Here is a 24,663-nt window from a genome sequence, read left to right on the forward strand (position 1 = left end):
TGCTTTCACAATAAAATCTAGTACATATACACTTTGCTTCAAGAGGTCTTTTTTGAGAAAGTAAGGTATTTTATACATTGTGCTTAAATGTAGCCATAAAATATATAGGAGAACAGAAAAATGCATGACCTAACAATTGAACATGTCAAGCTGGATGTAATTCGAGAGGAGGACCCCAGGAGAAGAAAAATGGAACGCATTTCTCCATACTTTATATTTCCAAAGCAAAGTCAAACAATGGTACAAACATCCATGTTTGCAAGATTTTAGTGCCGGAAATTAGAAAACGAATGGTGTCAAAACAATGTTTAGAGACATGGCAAGAAGCTTGGTGAGACCACCATTATGCCTACAAGTTGTTGGTTGAGCTATCAAAGAAACAAAGCAGAAGACACAACAATAATCAATTGTTCTTACTTTATAGCTGCTAGAGTTTGAGCAAGGAGAAAATCATCCACCAAGTTTCTATCATGTGATCAATGGTGATTGTAATGAATTAGCAATGATAGTGCCAAAGAGTGATCTGTGCACACTTGTCATTCTTGATATATCATATGGTTCCAATGTGCCTAACTCCCACAAGATTCACAAGGGGAATCTTATGATATCACAAGGGGAAACTTATGATAGCATCTGGTTTCAATGTGCCTAACTCCCACAAGATTCACAGGGGGAAACTCATGAGAGTCACATGAGTGTACAACAGGGGGGTTTCTTTGAGACGAGGCATAAGTTACATTAGAGATGGGGGAACTTTTCATTTTTCTCAATCTTAAATTTAAGTCAAAGGGCCCATGCCATCTTGGGAAGGTAGATTGGGGGGGGGGTTAGGACACTACTAACTTTTTCCCTGAATTTAAAAAGAACACAAACGTACATAGCTTTTACTATTACTATCAGTCATGTACCAAGGGTATGCATGAACCACCCCCAAAATAAGGCAAGGTTTAGGCCATGCCAGTGGGAAAATAAGGAAAAATATTAGCCCCTCTGTGAATATTTGAAGGACTCCAAAATTGCATGGGCAAAAGGATTTGAGAAAAGGGGGGGATGTAGTTGAGTTTTGTGGTATCCTTATACGCATAGATAGGGGTGTTTTATGTTCCCACAAGACTGGAGTTTTCTTGAGGTACATACGCGTATATGACATGCCCTTTTTCCTAAGAGTGACACCCTTTAGGCATGACTCTACGTTTGATGAAGTCGCCTACAAAGGAAAGGAGGTCAAGAATTTCCTTGAGCAATTCATGGACGATTACAATAATAATGACCTTTATTGAGCTGTAATATTTCATTTGGTGCATTCATTAGCATTATAAATAATATATATTGTAGGGATGACCACCTTTATTGGCAAGTAATTCCAAACAAAATTCAGAGATCTTACTTTGACAATTGGTATATGTAATTATTTGTTCTTGGGGTGAATTGAAACAAGTTTTTGGTCCATGCTATAGGATAAAGCCTAATGTGAGGCAATTGAAGGGCCATCACATCACCTCTACCATTGAGAATATTTATGTTGCACATTAGTCAATGGATGGTAGCAAATAGATAACTCACATCATTTTTCTTACATCTACAACTTATTTTAATAGTCCCACTATGACAAAGAAACTTAGCCATTTGACAATAGACAAGAATAGAGAGATAGTGAATCCATATCAAAAACCATAAGTACTCATAAATCAACTTATAGGTCTATTCTCAGGGAGCATGATGGGGTACTTGATCTATTTGCCATTGAGACATTCTATATGGCCAGTGTTTTTAAACAAGGAAGCATTGAGTTTACTTCATTTTTTGAAAAAAGGTTTACTATTCTTTGTGATATTTACTAGGCCTACGCAAGTAGGATGTACCATATAATTTATAGAATTTTTTATGAGAGTACAAAAGTTCCCTTGGACAAAAATGTGCAAAAGACCCTATTAGGCGCAACAACTAAGGATACCGAAAGTAATGTATGAGAGAAATAGGATACGACTTTTAGACTTTGAGAGTACAAAAAATAATTACACATTATGTGATGCAGTAGAGGTTCTTATTACTTTGTAGGCATGAAGATGCAAAATGCATGAATTTAGCATGTTTCTCTTTTTCTATGCTAACTATAGCCTCTTTTTTAGTTACTTTAAGCAAATTTTGAGGGAATCTTACAATTGGTGCTACTATTACACTAAAATAGGTGTTACACTATTATCCATGGTGTTGCAAATGGACTAAGGTGCTCGAATAGGGATGTGTCTCCATCCTACTAGCAACAAAAGATGTAGCCATTTTAATAGCTAGCTAGGTCTCGAGAGCTAGCTCTCAATTCACACACACTAGAGAGCACATCATTACCTCCATCGCAAACAGCTACTCTCTCCATGAGTCCTCATCTCTCATCCTTCATACAATGATGTCTTGGACCTACTGAAGACCTCACTAGCACAAACAACAATGCAATCAATTTCAATCTTGGAAATCTTCAATGATACTAGTATGAGAATTGAGAATGGAACACCGTGCATGGACGGATAGTAGGGGACCCATACTATAACTGATCCACTTTTGTAGTGAACTATACGCACGAATTATGTTTCGGTAAATTTTGCAAACCCTAGCTTCAATAGAAATGAATTTATAGAAAATAGAATCGATGTATCAAACAAGACTATTATGTAGATCGTCATCATCAAGCGAATGCAAGTTCTTCAACAATTGCAAAAGCACAATCTCCACAATCAATCCAATAATATTTTTTTCATTATGACAATCGAGACATTGTAAAAAGTCAACAAGACAACCTTAATTTTTAACACAAATGCATTCAATTATGGTACATACCAGTCAATCGAATTTTAAAGCAATAAAATTGGATATCACATAGTTGATCCAGAAGCAAGTATTGCGTGCCATAAGTGAATACATCATGAACTTTCAATTACAAATTTGAAGGCATCAACAATCCTATCTTAGAAGTTCAACTAGAGACAACAAAGGACATCAGTGACCAATACGAAGAAATTAGTATAACATCAACTTTTCAAAATGCCAACATTCATGCCAATTTCCAAGAGCATCAACATCTATAATTATGCATCAATAATTCATCAAATCAGACTAGAAGATATTATGCATTGACATTTCATGGAGAGAACTATATACATCCGTGTACATCAACATTGACAATGGGATTTATGCAATCAACTTCAAGCAAGCAATAGGATAGCGAACTTCTATGAAATAAGATGACTTCAATTTAGTAATTTAAATACACAGATTTAAATTGAGATGGTGCATTTCAATTAACTCTCCAAACGTAAGGGTGAAAGAGGCAACCGAATGCAATCAATACATTTGAAGACACTATTGTAAATGGGCACTTCAAAACTTATAGAAGGGAGCTACTGTGCGGCGTGCCAATAGAGAGTTTGCTACAACTTAAACCAAATCTCAGTAAAGAATTTCATGTTTGCTAGTAATACACAATAATAAATCAGCCAAAAACACGAATTTAATCCCAAAATTGTATAACAAGCACACCTTCACCACCCCTTAAAATATATATGTCACCATGCACAACATCCACTATATGCTGTGGCACCACTCTGTACAGAATCAAGGTCCAGAAGTACATCATGACCACATGCTTTTAGACAGCTATGCAGTGCTAGTGAGGTTTCTCTTTTCAAAGGCAAAAAGATACATTTTGGACACAATCTAAGAAGAGTCTTGCATGTCTCCTGATAAGGCAAGAAAATAAGTCCATAAAAAGCACGAGTTTATTCCCAAATCAATATAATAAGCACACGTGCTCTTCACATCATGAGCTCCACACATAGTTACCAAGGAACGAGAACGTTTCCAAAACGGGGGGGTTGGAACAGGACCGTTTCGAACGAGAACAGGAACACCACGTCATATGACACATCATTAAATCACATGGAAAGATTTAAGATACCAAAATATGCTAAGAATAACCAGATGTAGCAGCTTTAAGCTTTCCATTTCATCTTTGGACTTTTCAAGACAAAATCCTAGGAAAACTGAAATATACATCAATGAAATTGCAATGTGCATTGTGCAATGTGCAATGTTGCATAAACTTTAAATCTTTAAGTCATAGAATTGCAGATCATAGAAGCTCGAGCATAGGAGAGAGGGCTGAGTGGCTGAGTGGAAGTGGGTGCAGAAGGGAGTGTAAGGGGAGAGGGCTGAGTGGGGAAGGGAGTAGAAGGAGAGGGGGCTGAGTGGAAGGAGAGGGGGCTGAGACTTGAGTAGAAGGGGGACGGGAGGGGGCTGAGTGGAAGGAGGTGGAGAGTGGAAAGCCCAACAAACAAGCCCCGCGCAGTCCAAAAATGGGAACGCCTGTTCCTAGGTCTGGAGCACGTTCTGACCGCATTCCCGGAACGTTCCCCAGGCATTCCCAGTACTGGGAATGTTCCCGGGCATTCTCGGTAGGCCCTATCTGGGAACGGCGTTCCCACGTTCCAGGAAGACAGAACGCCGTTCCCTGGTAACTGTGGCTCCACTTTTTCACCTTCAAAATGCATGCTTCCACCATGCATAGCATCCACTAAATGCTGTGGCATCCCATGTACAGCACCAGGGTCCAAAAGTATATAGAAAACACACAGATGATGATATATAAACTTTCCTTTGACTGGTAGGGTTCTATTTCCTCACATCCAGTCCTCATAAGATCATTCAGACGGAAACATTGCTTTAGCGAGCTCAATTAGCAAATGTCCCATCAAAAATGAAAAGTAAAGAAATCTATATCAGTCCTGCGTAAGTATTTTGTGTTACTCTATGAACAGAACTAGCTCCAAATCATGAATCCACGAAAAGAATTAAAAGGCAAAGAGAATTTTTTATAACATTGCATGAGCAAAGAAATATTAGACCCTTGAAAAAAGTCTCCAATCATCACAATGAACAGAACATAGGAAGCTTAAGAGCATCAACTTCTGCAATCCAGTCACCTTTGTACAGATCAGCGTAGGCATGCACTGTATAACCAGCTGATAGGGCTAAAGTACATCTCTCTAAACATATTGAAAGGAGACTAATACACAAGAGCATCTTTGAAGGACCATTATCCATTTGCTCCACTACTACATGCTGGACAGGATATACGACCGCTTGAACAGCTCACTCTAACTCATGCAAATTCTTCAAAGTGGGAAAAGATAGGCAGTAGCATTTTCATACTGGAGATAAGCCCCTTTGCTGAAATCCAGCTTGCAAATGACTAATGTAACAAAAGATTTCACTGGATAGGAGGATCCCAAACTCAAAGCCACGAGTTAATAGGTGGCCATAAGGTTTACGAGCATCTATCAGCAAAATGTATTGCGGTACTTTAGTGATCATATTAGCTGAGCTCTCCGAAGATCAGCAACAACACCCTTTTCATCTTTACCCTTTTCTGAATATAAAACCTGCTCACATTTAGATAGTCTCAATTAAATGCCTTTCTGGCAAAATACTTTAGAAAAATACTGTGAAATTTTGATAAAATACTATACGCAGGTAAGACTTTCCTACTTGGTCTTCTCGTAAGATTGCAAACACTGAACAAAGTACATGTTTGTCACTGGCTTGTTACGATATTTTTGTGTACTCCTTTCGATATGTCACAAGCATTGGAGGGATTATACATGAAACATAATTCAACACACGAGGGGCCAGGTATGGAAGGACAGTCACATGCTCAGAAAAAGGAGGCAAGAGGCAGTAAAGACAATAGCAAGAAATTGGTCAATGGACAGGCCGAAATAGGCCTTAGCTGCCTAGCGGCCAAGAAGTAAACAAGCAAATTTTCCATCTATAACTGATCAGACTGGCTTGAAAGGCTGGTCAGTGATCATGTGGAAGACCATCAGTAACAGCTCTACATTCTTCCATGGAACCATATCGCTGCATTATTCCATGGAATCAATATCGATTTTCTTTCATTACACTTTATCATTATTTACGTGTACATACCGGACTTCACACATCGGCTGATTACCATGCATGTCCCGTGTCTTCACGAGTGGAGAAGATGTTCCATGTGCAGGCAAAGAATGGTGACTATCAGACTTCAACAAGGAAGAATGGTTGTGTACTCAAACATGGGGTAATGAATGCTATCTTGCCGAGTTCCAGCCATATGATCAAGGGTAGCATCTTACTGTTAGGTTATGAGGATGTATCAAAAATGCCTACTAATCCATAGGCAACTTGATGTATAGCCACACCCTCATCATGAACAGCCATAGCCTCAACACGTCTAACAATCAGACTCATCTACATCATGTCGTCATTGTTCCTTGCTTCATTATGGGTCAGCAGAAAAATAAGTGCTCAGTAAAACTGATATCAAGACAACTTGATTGCCCAAAATAACTGCTGAGTTCTGCTGTTCAGGTATTTTCTCGGGCACTTATCAGCCTAAAACATGGCTTGTTAAAGTGGGAACTGTCTATGGACTACAGCACCACACTCATGGCTGAGTTAGAAGGGGGTTGGCAGAAACAACCATAGGGATTGAGGGCTGAAAGGGTCCTTTTAAGAGGAGACTTTGTCAGTCAGTCTTGTAAGAAATCCTAGGGATCTATTGTCATAAGTAAGCTAGGGAGTAGAAAGACGGTAGCAATAGTAAAACCAAGAATATTCATGTCAGACAAATCCCACAAGTTCACTTACAAAACGTGCTCCAAGTTAAATTGCAGCGTGTAAGCTTGTGGCCACAAATCTGTAGACTATACTAATTTTAGCTGCTTGTTCACCTTAGTTAGCCCCTTCCATGCATTTTTTCAATTGAACCCTTTTGGGACTTCCACTAATTCACTACTCCTGCGCTAGGCACATGCCCCTAGGTGCATAGTCAGTGAATAAACCCAAATTAATGCGCATGGAAGCCTCAAGAGACTTCTAGCTATCTCGGATACCGATTATCAGACCTCGACAGCTAAATTCTTGACCAATTCTTATAACATACCAAAACAATCAGCTATTTACACTTTTAACATATTGGCATTGGTCTCTCTAAGGACTTCGGTGACAAAAGCAATAACTTTGCCAATTTGCATCAACATGACTCTTGTAGCAATGTCGGAAGCATCAAATATAGCCCCAAGTAGGAGATTTGGTATCAATAATAGCCATTTGTTATGGGGGACGTGAATTTATTAACCGTGACTAACTTTGGCTTAGGGGGCTAGCCCAACGGAAGCGACACTTCCTAGGAGTCTTTAGGTGCACACACTAGGCCTACTTGCTAGGGGCAAGGCAAGGTTTAGAGGGGTCTAATTGTTGGGTCCAAGGAGAAACCAATGTTTCATTGGTTGGTAGGGGTTAGGACTTTAATGTGAGGGGCAAACCAATGTTCCATTGGTTTGAGTGGGTTAGAGCATTCATGAGGGGGCCACGTGGCAGCCCCTTATGCACACATACCCCCCTTGCACTCCTTCCACCTTGGTTTTGATGAAGGTACGGCTTTTCCAACGCAGCTTGCTTATCTCTCTTTCCTTTTTGCACGCATCCCGAGGTTCTCTCCCTCTCTCCAAGGCTTTCGTACAACTGTACGGAAGCATTAATCACGGATTGTATGGGCTGTTGCATGGGATCCAATACGGGCTGTACAGAATCCTCTTTGCTGGCTGTACGAAAGAGGCATGCATCCCAAGGCTGATTGTACGGAGCTTTCATCGCTGCTGTACGGAATGGGCCTGCTGTACAGGCTGTTTCACGAGTCCCAAGGCTCGCTGTACGGACATTAATTTGCTGCTGTGCTTTCCAATTCTGGCTGTACGGACACCATTAATGCTGCTGCTGTACAGATGCCAAAGGCTGCTGTACGGACGTCTATTCACTGTTGTACTGCCCTTTTCCCCTGCTGTACGGCCTGCTCACTGATCCTCTTGCTCTCTTCTATCTCTGATTCCAGCCCGTTATCCCTCTCTTCCTTCCCCTCTCCTAGCTGCCAGTTCCTCCTGCTAGCCTCAACACTGGATGTGTTGCTTCTGGAGGTGTTTCGGAGCTGGATTGAAGTCAGTTGAAGCTGGTTTGAGTTCTCTTGTTGCTATCCCTTTCATGTGATTGCATTTGGTGATTTTGGAAGCTTGTTATTGCTCCATTTGTTGTTTGGAGCTTCCTCTGGACCTTACACGCTTAAGCAGACACTCAATTACAGAGGGTGTGCCTGGAAGAGTGCCGAGGGGCAGTGTATTGCATTTGGGTGCCATGGGGCTGCTTGAGCATTTTGGGAAGTGTATGGATGCCTTGTCACTAACAGTTGGTTACAATCTTTGTGAAATGCTTGGACACCTTTACAAATGGTCATGGACAAATGGTGAATGCCTTATGGCACTTGGGTACTAGTGTGTGCACTAGGATAGAATGCAGGTTGTAGCCAAAGTTTGGCTTGGACAATGGAAATAGCCCATGGGGCAGAGCACATGGGTGAGCCCTTGTTGTATGTATCAATTTCATTCCTAAAGAAATAAATAAATACCGGAAGGGGCGCCAAGTGTTTGGGGCTAGTGTGGTGTCTTGTACTTGGATTCAGTGAGCGGGGTTACTCTAGCCTGCATCCAGTTATTTCTCAAATGGTTTCTAAGTGGTATTGTTTAAAGTTAAGTTGTTGGAAATGATGCAATGTGGCTGTAAATAATGAATATGCAATGCAAGTTATGGTCTACTGCCCTTTAGGAAACTGAAGGCCGGTTACAGTGGTTCCATTGCCGGGTGATCAACAATCATGTCACACCGCGAGAGATCGTTGACTATCTCCGAGCAAGAAGCAGACAGCTTTGAGGAGGAGCACAACACCAATGAGGGTGAAGAACAAAATGATGTAGGGACAGCATGTTTCTCCTGAGCATGCCACTGAGGATTCGCAAGACGAGGTAGATGAGGCAGAGGAGTTTGATCCCAATGCCCTTTTTCACTTACGAATGCAAAGTGCAGTGGGAGCCCTGTCACAGTTGCAACAGACTTTCATGGAGATTATGCAAGCTTCTCCTAGTAGTAATGCTCCCCCTCGAGGCAAAAAGACAGCTGAGAAGAAGCATAAAAAGCCTCACAGGCGTGTATCTTTCAGTGGACAGCCACCAGAGATGCCCACAGTCACCCCTGTAGCGGGTAATGTCAATAATTTTCATTCAGTTAATCAAGGACAGCAAGTCCTCCCTCAGCCCATGAAGCATCCAAGATATTTTGGCGGAGGAACAGTTTTTCAGGCAATGGTGGGACAGCCGACAGAAGGGCTCAGTATGCTTGGTACATACTCGGGTAGTTTCCAGCTAGGAATGCCAAATTTCCAGCAGCACATGGAGGGAGGAATGCCCCCGGCAAATGCCAATATGATGTATGCAAACATAGGGATGCAGCCCGGTATGCAAACAGGGATGCCTAGAATGATGAGTAGCACTTGGAGTATCATCTGCTTGGCTCACCACCACTTTTGAAGTGGATATAATGACAGCATGGCATAAGCTGGATGCTGCAAACTGTAAGAATCTTGAAGAGTATAACAAAAAGTTCTGGGAGGCCTTATTGCGAGTCAATTCGTATAGGACGGTACCATTGTCTGAGCAGGTAGAAAAGTATTGTTGTGGGCTACCAAAGGAGCTTCGTGACTATTGCACCAAGACAAAGGTTTCCAACATATCTCAGCCGATTGAGAATGCTACTACAGCCTCTACTCTCATGCAAGGGATGACTCCAGGGTTCAAAGGTAAGCAGCAAGATGACCTTTCCCGAAAAGGAAATTTGCCAAGACCAAAGTCAAGTTCGATGTGGACCCGCGACCTAATAGTAAGCACAGTACCAGAGAGAGATTGTCTCCTGAGGAACGGCAAGCCCTATTTGAAGCTGGAAAGTATTTCCTTTGCAAAGAGGGCCATCAGGCCAAAGATTGCCCCAATCGTAAGCAAAAACAACCTATGGGAGCACAAGAAGCGAAAAAGGACAGCCACACGCGCTAGGAGATTTGTTTTCCTTTGGTAAAAAGCAGTAATATTGGTATGAATAATTGTAACAGGCAGAAAATGGATAGTCTCCTCCTTTTCTTTTCTTTTTCAAAGAAAGGAGCCTTCTATTAATGCTTGAAAGATTTCATACAAGACAACAGCCCCGAAGGTGCTGAGTATGAAGAAACCAGAAAAGACTGAAAGAAAAACCGGCCTGTTCCAGAGAAGCCCAGCTCACTGCCTAGGGGATCTCTGGAACTGGGGCTAACAGCCAAGTGGGGGGACTATACAGCCAGCGAATCCCTCGCGGAGTGAAGATGTAGAAAACACCTGCAAGCCAAGCCTTGCAGAAACGAGCACATCTCTCTATAGTCGTCCTGGAGCCTGGAGCCCCGCGCTCCCAGTGGACCGTAGAGTGTAAATGATATCCTGCCAGATGGCAACCAAGGTAGCCGAGGGTGGAACCGGGTGCTCTCCCATCACAAGACTGCACCAAGCCGTTCCAAGCCGTGATGCTGGCTACCACCTCCCAAACACTATCCTCCCTAGGAGGAGGAGCTACGGTGTCAAGAGGGATTGCCTCGTGGAGTGCAATCCTTTGAATGCTCTCACCCTATATCCAGTAGGCTGGGGAGATCCCATCAATCTGAAATGCGTGTCCTCCCTCTGTCAACCAAGCCACCATCCCCCAAGTGTAATCTCTGTGTATACTCTGCATGCATGTCATGATCTGGAGGGCTCTCATCCAGATCCTCGCTGCGCTACGACAGCTCCATAGGCAGTGCGGGATAGTCTCTAGGACACCATCTGAGCAGCAGTGGCACTGCCCCTGCACTTGCATCTGCTCCAACCATGGGCCGATGGGCAAGCCTCCATGGGCTGCCAGCTAGAAGAAGTATAAAATCTTCCTCGGCCGCAAGCTAGACCACAACCGCATCCAAAACTTGAAGCGAACCTCCCGGGGCACTCTCTGGGTCACCCAGTGTCTTTCCCTCGAGGGAGTCCACCTCGACGAGTCCATCTAAAGTCTCCTGCCAATCCGTGTGGTGTAGGAAAAGAAAGGCACCTCATCTATCGTCTTAGCTAGGCCGCCCCTGGAGGGCCATAACCACTCCCCCGGGTACTGGACCTCCCTCAGGGGTCTACCCTCCCATAGCCAGAGGCGCCATCGAGAGGCATCTTGCTCTGAGATACTGGGATCAATGTGCCACTCCTTCCCCAAGCATCCTACCACTCTGATCATCTGCCAGTGTATCCCATCAAGACTCCCATCCATCTCAGGGTCACTCCCAGTGAGGGACTGAAGCAGACCTCCAGGTCCTACACGGAAGAAGTCGGGGTGCATGCTACCGCACTACATCAAAATCCTCAAGGTAGCACCAGTACGGGAAAACTGCCCCAACCATCTGCTGTCTCTCCAAATGTGAAGTCCTTCCCACCAGGACTCAAGAATGGCCAAGTCGATCTCGCCCATCCGTTGACCTGCCCCTCTCAGATGCGCTATGGCGTCAAGCCTCGCCTCTGCCTCCATAGGTAGTCTGCTCCAGCGACCAAAAGATGGACCACTGTCCCACTATGCCCAGCCAATGTGAGTCCGCTGCCCAAGCATACGTCCCTCCTGATCTCTGACCTCTGGGTACCACATAAGGGGCTGGCGCTCAAACTCCTCTCTGCATATGGGTGGAGCACGAATGAGGCCCCCTGCTAGTCTCAGCCAAACCCTGTGGAGGCTCCTCATCAGGGGGGAGCCTTTCCCCGTAAGGGAGGCCTCTGAGAAGATCAATCTATGTGAAGGCTGCCACTGTCCCCCAGTGCGTGGGGTGTTCCTCAAAAGCTCTCTCTGTAAGAGGAGCTTCCAAGGCTCGGCACCTAGGGTGAGGCCACGAACCACCAACTTGCCCAGAAGGGCTCGACTCTGCTCTGCATCTCCGGATCAATGATACCCAAGCCTCCCAGTGCCTGCGGCATGATCACCGTCTACCAAGCTACTTGGGCCCTAGTGTTCCTCGTGCCGTCTGAACCTGCCCAAAGGAAGTTTCGTACCAACCGTCGAAGCTGCCCAATGCATCCTCTGTGAAAGCACCAACAGGAGGCAATATACTAGGCACTGGCAAGGACCTGGTTTGCCACTAAGGCGCCACCTATGAGGGAGAATTTGGCCGAGCTCCAATAGAGAAGCTTGCGCCAAACACTCTCAAGGACCGAGGCAATCTGCTGTGATGTCAATACCCACCTGGCATCCGAGGTATCTCGCTGTCTGGCCCTGCGGTATCCATCTAAAACCAAAGTCACTCCCCCACTCACGGATCTCCTGTGTCTCCTCAAAGCTCGTGAGGAAGCCTCTGGATTTCGTCCAGTTGATCCGTGCCCCCCAGGCCTCACAATAGATAGCCAAGGCGCCTCTGACTCTCTCTAGACTCGTTATGGTGCCCTCAACATACAAGGCCATGTCATCTGCAAACTCCGAGTCAAGGAGCTCCTCCTCTTGTCTGATTGGGAGCCTCAACCCTGTGAGACCCGCCACTTGTGATCTCAAGTAGTAGCCCAGAGCCTCTGCAACAAACAAGAAGAGGAAGGGAGCTAGTAGGCAGCCTTGGCGGACTGAGCGAAAGAGAGGAAAGGCCTCGCCTGTGTGTCCTCTAATAATCATCTGACTAAAGCTCCCTGTGTATAGCGTTGAAACTCCTCTGACCCATCGGTCTGAGAAACCCAATCTCCTCATAGTGCCCTCGAGGAAAGACCACTCCACCCTGTCGTAGGCCTTCTCGAAGCCCAAGAGAAGGATGGCCAGTGGCTGTGACTCCTCCCTGGACCAATCCACTGCCTCCCAGAACGTGAAGATATTGTCTAGGATGCTGCGCTCCTGGACAAACCCAGTATGTGTGTCATGGATGATGTCAGTAAGATGAGGCTGTAACCGCAAACTCAAGACCTTGGCGAGGATCTTGTATGCAGTATCAAGCAAGTGATCAGCCTCCACTGTCGGATATCTGACCTATCTCCCCCTTTCCGGATCAATTAATTCAACCCTTGCGCAAGGACTGAGGGAGAAGGCCTGTGTCGAAAATCTCCTGGCAAGCTAAACAAAAAGGAGTGGAGATAATCTCCCAGAAGTTCCGAAAGAAGGCCGAAGTCAAGCCATCCTCCCCCGAGGTCAAGAGAGCCTTAAGGGCTTCCCAGAGCCCCTCATCTGTGAAAGGCTCCTCAAGTCTGCTGCATAGGTCTCGCGAGACTATTGTCGGAACGTGATCCCAAACAAGCTCTCGCGCCACAAGACCGGCTAGGGTCATCCTCTTTGTCTGAAAGAGCTCGCTATAAAAACCGGTGGTCATGTCAAGAATCTCCTACAGGTCAGTGTGCATGATGCCTTGCGAGTCCCGGAGATGCTGTAGCTGTGTGCCGGTCGATCGGGGCCCAGTGGTCTAAAAGAACTACTTCGTCATCCTATCTCCCTACTATACCCATCGGGCCCGAGAAGAATGATAGGAGAACTCAGCCCGCCCCACCTCCGTGTCCTGAAGCTCGAGACGAGCGCACTCCAATCTATCACTAAGCCACTGAGACACTGGGTCCTGCTCTCTGAGCCTCTCGATGGAGGTGAGGTCTCTCCTCAAAGCCCGCTCGCGCTCCTGGAGGATCCTCCTCCGCCTGAGGGCGTGAGCCTGCAGTTCCACACTGCTCATCTGAATCGCATCGGCAACCCACGCCGCCCAACCCTCACTCAGTGCCATCTCTGAGTGCTCCCAGATCTCTGCCATAACCTGCTGAATCTCCTCATCTTGCAAGAGGTCCTCTGGGATGCGGACCCCCTTCTGAGGGAGACCTCGGCGGGGCTGATCCAAGTGAAGTACCACTAGAGAGTGGTCAAACATCGTGGTACCTGCCAAAATCCCGATAGCGCCGCCTCTGTGTAATGCCCAGTCGCCAACATAGAAGCGATCTAATCTCTCGAGCAATCCATCGTGTCTCCTCTGTCCAAAGAAGAAGAGAAGGCTGCCAGGAGTCCTGCTGAACTCTGGCTCTCTCCATGGGTGAACTCTGGCTCTCTCCATGGGTCTCTGCCACTGATCATGAAAATGAACTGCTCCCAGGTGCTATGCTCTGCTGCTAGCATCTTAGAGAACGAGGCGCCGCCCTGCTTGTCTTCTTCAAACTCCAAGTTGTTGAAGTCTCTCCAACAATCCAAGAGTCAACATCCGGAAGACACTTTGACAGCCTCCTCCAAAAGGCCGGGCGATGCTGTCTACACAGTGGGCCATACACGTTCAGGATTCCAATCCTGGACTCTCCCGTCCGAACTCCCATCCAAATTGCCCGTCCTGGAATGAGCTCGCCCTGATCGTAGTCCTTTGGAGCCAAGGTCTGTGAGATTGAGATGCAAACCCCTCCACTCCGTCCTACTGTGGGAGACCACTCCTCTGGACCTCTCCTTGGAAGAAGGATGGCGTCGTCTGATGTCTGCTGCTGAAAACATGCGCTCCTGAATCATGAGGATGTCTACTGCTTGCCCTACCACTGCCCTCTGCAACTCCTGCCGGAGCATCAGGTACTACGGCTGGCTACGAACACAGTCGTGGAGCCTGTGTACATTCCAACTCACTATGGTCCAGCTCATGAGGACAGGGGAGTCGGAAACAAGGCTCTCCTTGCCTGTCCTAGAAAGACTGACTTGTGTGTTTTTGCGAGGGTTTAGAGGGCAAGTAGTTAGTGTCTGTGCGGCGTCATACTAGGGTGGATACCAGCTCAATACCGATCTTCCGTGCCCACTTCATCATGAAGGAGGCTTCCACCCCGAACAAATCTGCACGCGTCTGGAGGGGCCAGAAGTGTGCATGATCCACCTTTGCCTCCATCGGCAATCTGATAACGCTAAACCACACACCGGCTCCTCGCGCGTGAAGCTCAGTGAGTCAGCTGAAAGTTCACCTCCGCGCCATGGACGTACCAAAGATCTAGTCCCTGTGGTCCCATCCACTCGTCAATCGTGAGCATAAGCTCACACCTCAAGGAACCACTTCTCCAACCCTGTGGAGGCAAACGGAAATCTCCAAACGAGGTGTGTCTGAGATCCCACTGCACTGAGCAAACCCCCCTTGCGAGGCTGAAGGACCATGAGCGTGATCTCCAATGGTAGAGGGTATGAGTCCGGAATCTCCAGGTAGTTCCAAGGTCCTAACCTCCAAAAGTCCCGCGGTAAGGGACGCCCAGGCTGGAGGTTGCGAGCTGCTGGCCGGGAGGACGAGCCTCGTCTCTCATGATCCCTCTCTGAACGGACCTGCTGCTACAATGAGGAGGCAGAAGGGGGCATCGTCGTTCCCTTGCCTAATGGCAGGGGTGTCAAAGCGCAAGATGCTGCTACTGAAGCAGAGAGGGGAGCGACAAGAGAGGGAGAGGTCGGGACGCGGGGGACAGAGGGCAAGGAGCGGGTGGTGAGAGTGACCATCGGTGAGAGGAGACTGAGGGCGGGTAGTTTGCTAGAGATTGCCCAAAGATGAAGAAAAGACATAAGAAAGCTTCCGGTGCGGCCCCTTCTCGTAGCTGACAAAGTGTACCCAACTCCCAAATGGCTCTCTTTGTCGACAAAGAGTCAAGATCACAAGCAGGCACGACTAGTGTCGGATAAGCAAGATTTTTGCGCATTTTGTTGTTTGAAGAGGAGGGTATGTCACGAGGACATGAAAAGTGATGTAAAGTATCTTCACAACTCAACCTACACTTAACCCATTCGTGCAACAATTTGATGCTGCCTACTCAGGTGGACACTTCACGGAATCCTCCAAAGTCCGAAAGGCAGCCACCTTTTTGAAGGGCAATGCGCTCTAATGGTGGACCAACCTCCTCTTGCAAGGCAGAGCACCTACCACTTGGGTTGAATTCAAGCAGGTCTTCTCAGTAGCATGGCTCACTACCACTTTTGAGGTGGATATCATGACCGCCTTGTACACGTTGGATGCTACAAATTGTAGAAATTTGGAGGACTACAATAAGAAATTTGGGAAGCCCTACTGCCAGTGAATTCTTACAGACATGTACCACTGTCCGAGCAAATTGAAAGATATTGCTGCGGGTTGCCAAAGGAGATTTGGGACTACTGCACGAAGACAAGGGTTTCCAATATGTCTCAGTTGGTTGAGAATGCCACTACAGCTTATGCACTAATGCAAGGCAAAGTTTCTAGGTTCAAAGGAAGCTCACAAGAGACATCAAGGTCAAAGGGCAGCAAGATGGAATGCCCTAAGAAGTTCAGAAAGTTTTCGCAGCCCATGAAGGCAAAGTTTGTTGGAGGACAGAGGCGAGTACCGACCCGCATGTCTAATGAGGAAAAGCAAATTCTCTATGATGCCAACAAGTGTTATATTTGCAAGGAGGAAGGCCACAGGGCTTTTGAATGCCCACATAAGAAGCGGAAGTTCCCTCCTTCTGAGCAGGGTGAGCACAAGGAGGAAAAGAGGACTGATCAGAAGAATAAAAAGCCCAAGCCCACTGCTGGTCTTTTGCCATACTTAATTGGGGCTGTTCAGAATACAAATGCTACAGAGTTATGCCGGGCATGGGGCAAGATAAGAGACCAAACAGCTCTGATGTTTTTCGATCCAGGAGCCAAGGCCAATTTCATCTCTCCAAAGCTGGCTGGAAAGTTAGGAATAAGGGCAGAAGAGATGGGTCTTTCAAAGATGAACTCACCTTATAACATAATTTGAATTTGTGTAATGAAGATGTTGTCCTTTTTTTGTGTGGGTCTATAACTATTACATTTTATGAATCTTTTGTTTTGTTTCTTGATATGAGCAATTGTTATTTCTATCCCTTCATGTGTATATGTTTCTATGTTCTCGATCAATATTACGTTGCGTGCCAAGTACTTTTGTTTGAGTAAGCGTTTGTTACTACATGGTTCATGATTAAGAGTTCTAATTTCTTATATGAGTGTATAAGATTTTTTGTTTTTTTGAAGTCTTCTTCATATTTAGGCTATGATCTTGTGTTTAAAGATTGTATGAGCATTGTTTGTGAGGTGGAATGATTGTGATGTGTTACTGGGGATACCTTGGCACTTTCGTGTTGGGGCTGTTTTGGATACAAAAAATAAAACAATCACAATCACTCACCGTGGCAAGACCCACATTTTGGATGCTAAATTGAAGGGAGAATCCATCCCTGTTGTATCTGCTTCTGCCATTGGCAATGTCATGAAAAAGCATCTTTCAGCGTACTTAGTGTTTGCATCTGAAAAGAAGTCAGTAGAAGAAGAGTCTCATTTTTCTAAGCTGGAAAAACAGCGGACAGATTTTCTTTTTCAGTTTAGGGACTGTTTTTCTGACTCACTTCCACAGGAGTTGCCCCCTAAAAGGCCAGAAGACCACACGATAGATATAATCCCCTCCTAACCGACCTCCTTACAGCGTCAGTGCAGCCCAGAAGAGGAAGTTATGAACCAGGTCAAGGACCTGCTGGAGAAGGGGCTGATTCAGCCCAGCTCTTCACCTTATTGCTCACCCGTACTCTTGGTCCAGAAGAAGGATGGATCCTGGCGGATGTGCATTGACTATAGAGCCCTCAATAAGATTACCATTGAGAACAGATTCCCTATACCTCGGATAGATGATATTTTGGATAGGTTACAGGGGTCTGGAATGTTCAGCCACATTGATCTGAAGAGTGGTTATCACCAGATCAGAATTCAGCCAGAGGATGTTCACAAAACAGCATTTCGTACCACATTTGGTCTGTACGAGTTTCTAGAATCTCATGCCATTTGTTGGGTCAACCAATGCACCTGCCGTCTATTCTGGAGGTAGGAATTGAGGAATTGCCCCATGCTATAGCTCGGCGCACAATTGCAACTAATATATCTCTTACAACAACAATAGCTAGAGCCTGAGACTACATCGGCACCGACACCACCCATCAACACCATGCCACTCAATGAGTCACCACCTTCAACAGAATGATGGACAAGATTTTTAGAGAGCACCAAGCCTTTGTTGGCACTTTCTTCGATGACATCATCGTGTTCTCTCAGGATGAGGCTGAACATAGGAAGCACCTGGCAATTGTTCTGGAGGAGCTACGGAAGCATAAGCTGCTTGTCAATGCCAAGAAAAGAATATTCTTCATGCATGAGATCCATTTTCTCAGGCACATTGTTTCCAAGGATGGAGTTAGGATGGACCCTGCCAAGGTAGAGGCCATCAGAAATTGGCTACACGCTATTTTGCAAAGATTGCATCTCCTTTACATGCCTTACAGAAGAAAGGGGTCACTTTCAGATGGGGTCCCATAGAAATTGCAGCTTTTGACCTATTGAAGGAGCGACTATGCTCAAATCCTGTGATTATTTTTCCACATCTTCGCAAACCCTTTGCTGTCCAAGAAGATGCATGTGGGAACAGCGTAGGAGGGGTACTTATGTAGGATGGAAGAGTCGTGGCATATGAGAGTAGAGTGCTCCAGGATGCTGAAATGAATTTTGGCATCTATGAGAAAGAGAGTTGGCTGTCATCCATGCTCTTTCAACCTGGAAGCATTATCTTTTGGGTGCTGATTTTCATGTTCAAACCGATCATCAATCACTGCGGTACTTTCTCACTCAGAGAAAGTGTCTGAGAAGCATATGAGGTGGGCAAATTTTATTTCTATATTTCATTTTCAGATTGTGCATGTGCCTGGGAGGAAGAATGTTGTTGCAGAAGCACTCTCATGCAAGCTCACTCCAGATGCAGTGTCTGTTAAGCCACAAGTTTCAGCAGTGACCATTGCATATCATGATGAGCTTGATGCCATGAAGGATCAATATGCCAATGATGCTGATTTTTCACGGATTTATGACCAGTTGGTTGATAGGGATAGAGACATGAGCACTATACTCTCAAAGACGGATTTCTGATGATGCATGGCAGATTGTGTGTCACGAAACAGTTGAGGCCCAAAGTGTTGACAGAGAGTCATGCTCCACCCTATGCAGGACACAGAGGCATTGATGCCACCATCAAAGCTGTGGAGCACTATTTCTTTTGGCCATCGTTGAGGAAAGATGTCGAGGCATTTGTCAGGACATGCATCACCTGCCAAAAGGTGAAATATGACAGGCAAAAGCCGGCTGGACTGCTACAGCCTCTACCTATTCCCGATCGACCTTGGCAAAGCATTGCCATGGATTTTATCTTTGATCTTCCTCGTACACCATCTGGAAATGATGGGATATGGACCATTATTTGCAGATTCAGCAAGCAGGCCCACTTCATTCCCGTCAGAAAGAACATTACAGCAGACCAGATGGCGAGACTCTTTATGTCTCATGTGTTTAAACATCACGGGATGCCTCAATCAATTGTCAATGATAGAGACGCCTCAATCAATTGTCAGTGATAGAGACCCGCGGATGACAAGTCTTTTCTGGAGAGGTATCTTTGAGAATATGGGTACCACGCTGAATTTCTCATCCTCTTTCCATCCTGAATCTGATGGGCAGTCCGAAGAAGCCAATTCCACTACCCTTGATCTTCTCAAATGCTATGTTTCGGATCAGGAATTGAAATGGGAGCAATTTTTGCCACTTGTTGAGTTCGCGTACAACAACACTATACACTCATCCACGGGGAAAGCCCCCTTTGAAATTGTGGCAAGAGAACGGAAGATACCTCCCATTCTGCATACGAAAGAGGAGATTTTTGAAGCAGAGAGATTTGTGGAAAGTTTGGATGTTGCTTACCAGAAGGTCAAAACAGCCCTCCAGAAAAGCCAAGAGAAGCACAAACGGGCAGCCGATAAGCATCGCCGCGAGTTGCTCTTGAAAGAGGGCGATTGGGTGCTGCTGCGTTTTCAAAAAGCACGACTCAGGAAGATGGGACGTAAAGTTATGAACCGTGACTAACTTTGGCTTAGGGGGCTAGCCCAGGGAAAGCGACACTTCCCAGAAGTCCCTAGGTGCACACACTAGGCCTACTTGCTAGGGGCAAGGCAAGGTTTAGGGGGGTCTAATTGTTGGGCCCAAGGAGAAACCAATGTTTCATTGGTTGGTAGGGGTTAGGACTTTAATGTGAGGGGCAAACCAATGTTCCATTGGTTTGAGTGGGTTAGAGCATTCATGAGGGGGCCACGTGGCAGCCCCTCATGCACACCTACCCCCCTTGCTCTCCTTCCACCTTGGTTTTGATGAAGGTACGGGTTTTTCAACGCAGCTTGCTCATCTCTCTTTCCTTTTTGCACACATCTCGAGGTTCTCTCCCTCTCTCCAAGGCTCTCTCCAAGGCTTTCGTACGCATGTACGGAAGCATTAATCACGGATTGTATGGGCTGTTGCATGGGATCCAATACGGGCTGTACAGAATCCTTTTTGCTGGCTGGACGAAAGAGGCATGCAACCCAAGGCTGATTGTACAAAGCTTTCATCGCTGCTGTACGGAATGGGCCTGCTGTACAGGCTGTTTCATGACTCCCAAGGCTCGCTGTACGGACGTTAATTTGCTGCTGTGCGGGATTCCACTTCTGGCTGTACGGACGCCATTAATGCTGCTGCTGTACAGATGCCAAAGGCTGCTGTACGGATGTCTATTCACTGTTGTACTACCCTTTTCCCCTGCTGTACGGCCTGCTCACCTTCTCTCTCCTGCCCATGATCCTCTTGCTCTCTTCTATCTCTGATTCCAGCCCGTTATCCCTCTCTTCCTTCCCCTCTCCTAGCTGCCAATTCCTCCTGCTAGCCTCAACACTGGATGTGTTGCTTCTGGAGATGTTTTGGAGCTAGATTGAAGTCAGTTGAAGCTGGTTTGAGTTCTCTTGCCACTATCCCTTTCATGTGATTGCATTTGGTGATTTTGGAAGCTTGTTATTGCTCCATTTGTTGTTTGGAGCTTCCTCTGGACCTTACAGGCTTAAGCAGACACTCAGTTACAGAGGGTGTGCCTGAGAGAGTGCCAGAGGGGCAGTGTATTGCATTTGGGTGCCTTGGGGCTGCTTGAGCATTTTGGGAAGTGTATGGATGCCTTGTCATTAACAGTTGGTTACAGTCTTTGTGGAATGCTTAGACACCTTTACAGTTGATCATGGACAAATGGTGAATGCCTTATGGAACTTGGGTACTAGTGTGTCCACTAGGATGGAATGCAGGTTGTAGCCAAAGTTTGGCTGGGACATTGGAAATAGCCCGTGGGGCAGAGCACAAGGGTGAGCCCTTGTTGTATGTACCAATTTCATTCCTAAAGAAATAAATAAATACCGGAAGGGGCACCAAGTGTTTGGGGCCAGTGTGGTGTCTTGTACTTGGATTCATTGAGCAGGGGCACTCTAAGTGGTATTGTTTAAAGTTAAGTGGTTGGAAATGATGCAATGTGGCTGTGAATAATGAATATGCAATGCAAGTTATGGTCTACTGCCCTTTAGGAAACTGAAGGCCGGTTATAGTGGTTCCCATGGCCTAGTAAGTTGCGCTGCCACAGCATTGTCTGATGTCGCCAAAATAAATGCAGAAAGGCACATTTCTGGAACTGGGAGATGGGGAAATTTCTATATACAATGCTTGTGCAAACAGTGATCCTCTACGGGTATCTGGCCTGGGCACCCGGGCTCTCTAGAGCTTATCGGAAAATAATATAAACAATACATAAACGCTGTCTCATAGGAGAATTAGGGCTGACACCCTATGCCAAGGGTATGAAGGGGAAGCCTTATGCCAACATATGGTTTACTTCAACAAGCTTGAGAAGATGGATGCAAACAGGATAGCCCAAACCGCAATGGAAGCTACAAGGATGGCACAGAGACCCCGACACAAAAATGCAGTTTTACAAGCAGAAAACTAATATGATAGAAATTATGAGATGCAGAAATGTCTCCGGGAGGATAGCCCCAAAAGTTAGTCTACATGCAGCGAATCGGAGTGAATCGGAAATGTATTGGATCCGAAAAGGCATGCCAAATTGCTGACGTGTGGTCTCGCCTTCAACCTAACCTTTAAATATCACGAACATGGATGGCCACTGCGTTAGCTCATTAAATTACCCTTGCGTTAATTAAAGTCAGAAAGAGAAGTAGATAGACCTTAGGTCCCCGGATAGATCATTTATAACGTTATGTCATCAACATGGGTTATAGATTCGCAAGGCATCCTACTAATGCTTGAACCATACAAACAGAAGCCACTCCCACTCTTACTCCATCACACATTGGGTCGACTCCCGTCTTCACCTGTAGCATTTGCTCCTTTGAGAGTAACTGGGGCTAAGCAATGCGCATAGGGGGAGGCAAGTAGGAGCAAGAGATCCTGCTTTGATACGACTATCAGATGCAGGGAGCAATGGAAGGAAGCTGGAATGCGAGGAGACAACAAGCAGAAGGAACTAAACTGTCCTTGCAAATGGATAATGAGAAAGTACAAATAGTAGCCTATATGGGACCCAAACTCAACTTAGGATAAAGTGTCCTAAGTGAACTAGGACTAGATCTCCCAATAGGACTACGTGTCCTAACTCATCCTAACTAGCCTACAAGGCCATACCAGGGCTAAGTTGCAACAAGCAGCACAGCAACATGCCCTACGGATCCTCGCTTGCTTATCTATCAGCCTCGCATTGTGACCTAGGGGATGGGCACCCAGCTTGCCAAATTATCCAATACAAGATCCCTCTGCGATGCGGTTTGAGATCACTCCACTAGACCCTAACACCCTATAGGAAAGCCTCCCCCCCACAAGGATGATATCTAGAGGCCATTGCCAGCACTACTGCCTAACATTCTTGGTGGCCCCCACTGCACTCTATCTGGGAAGGACAGGAGGGAACTTGCACGATTTTTATAGGACCTAGCCTCTGAGCATTTTCTACTGTAACCATGGATGGAGGTATTCACAGGTTGTATAACCGTCCTCTCCTTGCAGTTTCTCTGATTCTTATAACAAGGAGCTGGTCCAAACATTACCCTAAAGGACAGCTGAGTTGTATCTCTGTTCAAAAAATCCTAATTTTTGCAATAAAGAAACAATGGTAAATGTTCTCTCTCTAAGAATGGCGGTCTCACTTGAATAAGCCTGAGGCTATAATGTAAGAAAGTTATATGAGAGTGCTAAAAGCTAAACATAAATTTTCTATATTTGAATTAATAACACAATACTAGCCAGAACATCATGGATACCTTGTCAATGATGCCATAATCAATAGCTTCAGCAGGACTAAAGTATTTTGGCCGTCTGATATCTTCTTCGATCTCTTCTTTTGAATGGCCTGTATGCTTCGCATAAAGTTGTACCTGCAATAAATGAAATTTAATATGTATTAAGAAGTTGCAAAACATTAACTGCTGAATATGTCCTTACAGAGCTGTGTAAATTTGGATATTTATACCCCAGTTAGATTTCTCCCATGCCCCTCCACGGTAATATTAACAAGTGCAGTGAAAAGGTAGACAGAATTTTCAAAGAGATGAGAAGCAACTACCAACTCATTTTTGACATTGCGAACTTCTCTACGAGCAATATCGATGTCAGTAGCTTGACCCCGGAATTGGGCAATTGGCTGTCACAGAAGTGTCTAGTCAAAAGGTAGCTTTACAGAACTCCATGGAATTTGTACTTCTCAAAATAAACCAATTATCCGATCATCAGAACATACCTGTTTCATCATGATTGTGGACGATGGGAGGGCAGAACGATTTCCTTTTGCACCTGCTGCCAATAGCAATGCCGCCTCTCCCCAAGCATTGCCAATACACAATGTGAAGATAGGAGGTTTAACATACCTGCATGTCCCATAGTAAATGTGCACATGGCAAACAAATGGAGACTCTGTTATCATTAAAACGAGTACGATTCTGTAATGCAGAACTCCAATAAAAGGCTTCACTATCTTTGATCATCAATATAGGTGAAACTCTAAGGACCAACTGATCTTAAGCACAGAAAAGGGAAATTTTAAAACCAAACCCATCATTAGTCGTGGACAATTAAATACCTCCTGTCGTCTTAAAAACTCTTGAGCCTACTTACTGCAGATTACATAGCATCGATCCATGCTGTGAAACAAATCACGTTAGTATCAAGCAATCATCTACATTGTAATGTCACAGCACTCCTCTCCAGATTACACACAACGCACCAGCACAGTTTATCCAAAACCATTACAGCATTCTCTTTATTCCCTCCAAGACAAAGAATCATGGAGCTGAAAATGTGAAGTGCTGGAGACCAGGACGTCTTCTCGAGTAGCAAACCTCTCCTCCCTGAGACCACATCCAAATCTACAGGCAAGCATCTTATACATGATGTACAAAACCTTGTCCCCTACGAGCTTGTAAGAAATCACCAAGATAGAAGAGGAAGCATAAGATGAAACCAAAAGGCTGAATATTCTCCAAACACCAGAGCTCAAACTCATGCCCACCATGCACACAAACGTGTGCAAGCGCAAAGGATAAGCTCAAAGTTGAATGTATAGACATCCACAAAGGGGCTTCAGCTGAAGTACAGGCACTCTCTAGGTGGAGTGTGTGTGTGTGCGTGCATGCGTCTGTGTGCAGGGTGGCCGCTGGTGGGCCCAAATTGCAATCCTTTGCTTGTGTTATGCAGGCATGTATGGAAATTACCTCTGCGTGTAGCTTTCATCATAGTCAAAGATAGCAAAATTAGCTCCAAATCAAGCTTTGAATGCATTCTTTGCTCAAAGTACGGGTTCACTAGGGCTTCCAGTCATGACTCTTTCCATGCCAATCAGACCACTAGGAC

The 24,663-nt window shown here is 45.5% G+C and overlaps 1 protein-coding gene across 1 annotated transcript in view; it reads right to left on the bottom strand.

The window, feature by feature from the left end:
- Window positions 1-4,874: 4,874 nt before the first annotated feature.
- The window catches only part of CLPR4 (CLP protease R subunit 4), a 32,908-nt gene continuing 13,119 nt past the window's right edge, over window positions 4,875-24,663 (bottom strand). The window contains exons 4-7 of the mRNA XM_087374785.1: window positions 23,555-23,681; window positions 23,381-23,458; window positions 23,079-23,192; window positions 4,875-5,432 (exon numbers count right to left, since the gene is read on the bottom strand). Of these exons, the coding sequence (XP_087230911.1) occupies window positions 5,361-5,432; window positions 23,079-23,192; window positions 23,381-23,458; window positions 23,555-23,681 (391 nt within the window). The 3' untranslated portion in view covers window positions 4,875-5,360. The remainder of the gene's footprint in view (window positions 5,433-23,078; window positions 23,193-23,380; window positions 23,459-23,554; window positions 23,682-24,663) is intronic.

This window comes from Dipteris shenzhenensis, chromosome 5 (genome assembly GCF_047967505.1).
Source record: "Dipteris shenzhenensis isolate YYH24624 ecotype China chromosome 5, Dip_SZ_1.0, whole genome shotgun sequence".
Taxonomy (NCBI): Eukaryota; Viridiplantae; Streptophyta; class Polypodiopsida; order Gleicheniales; family Dipteridaceae; genus Dipteris; species Dipteris shenzhenensis.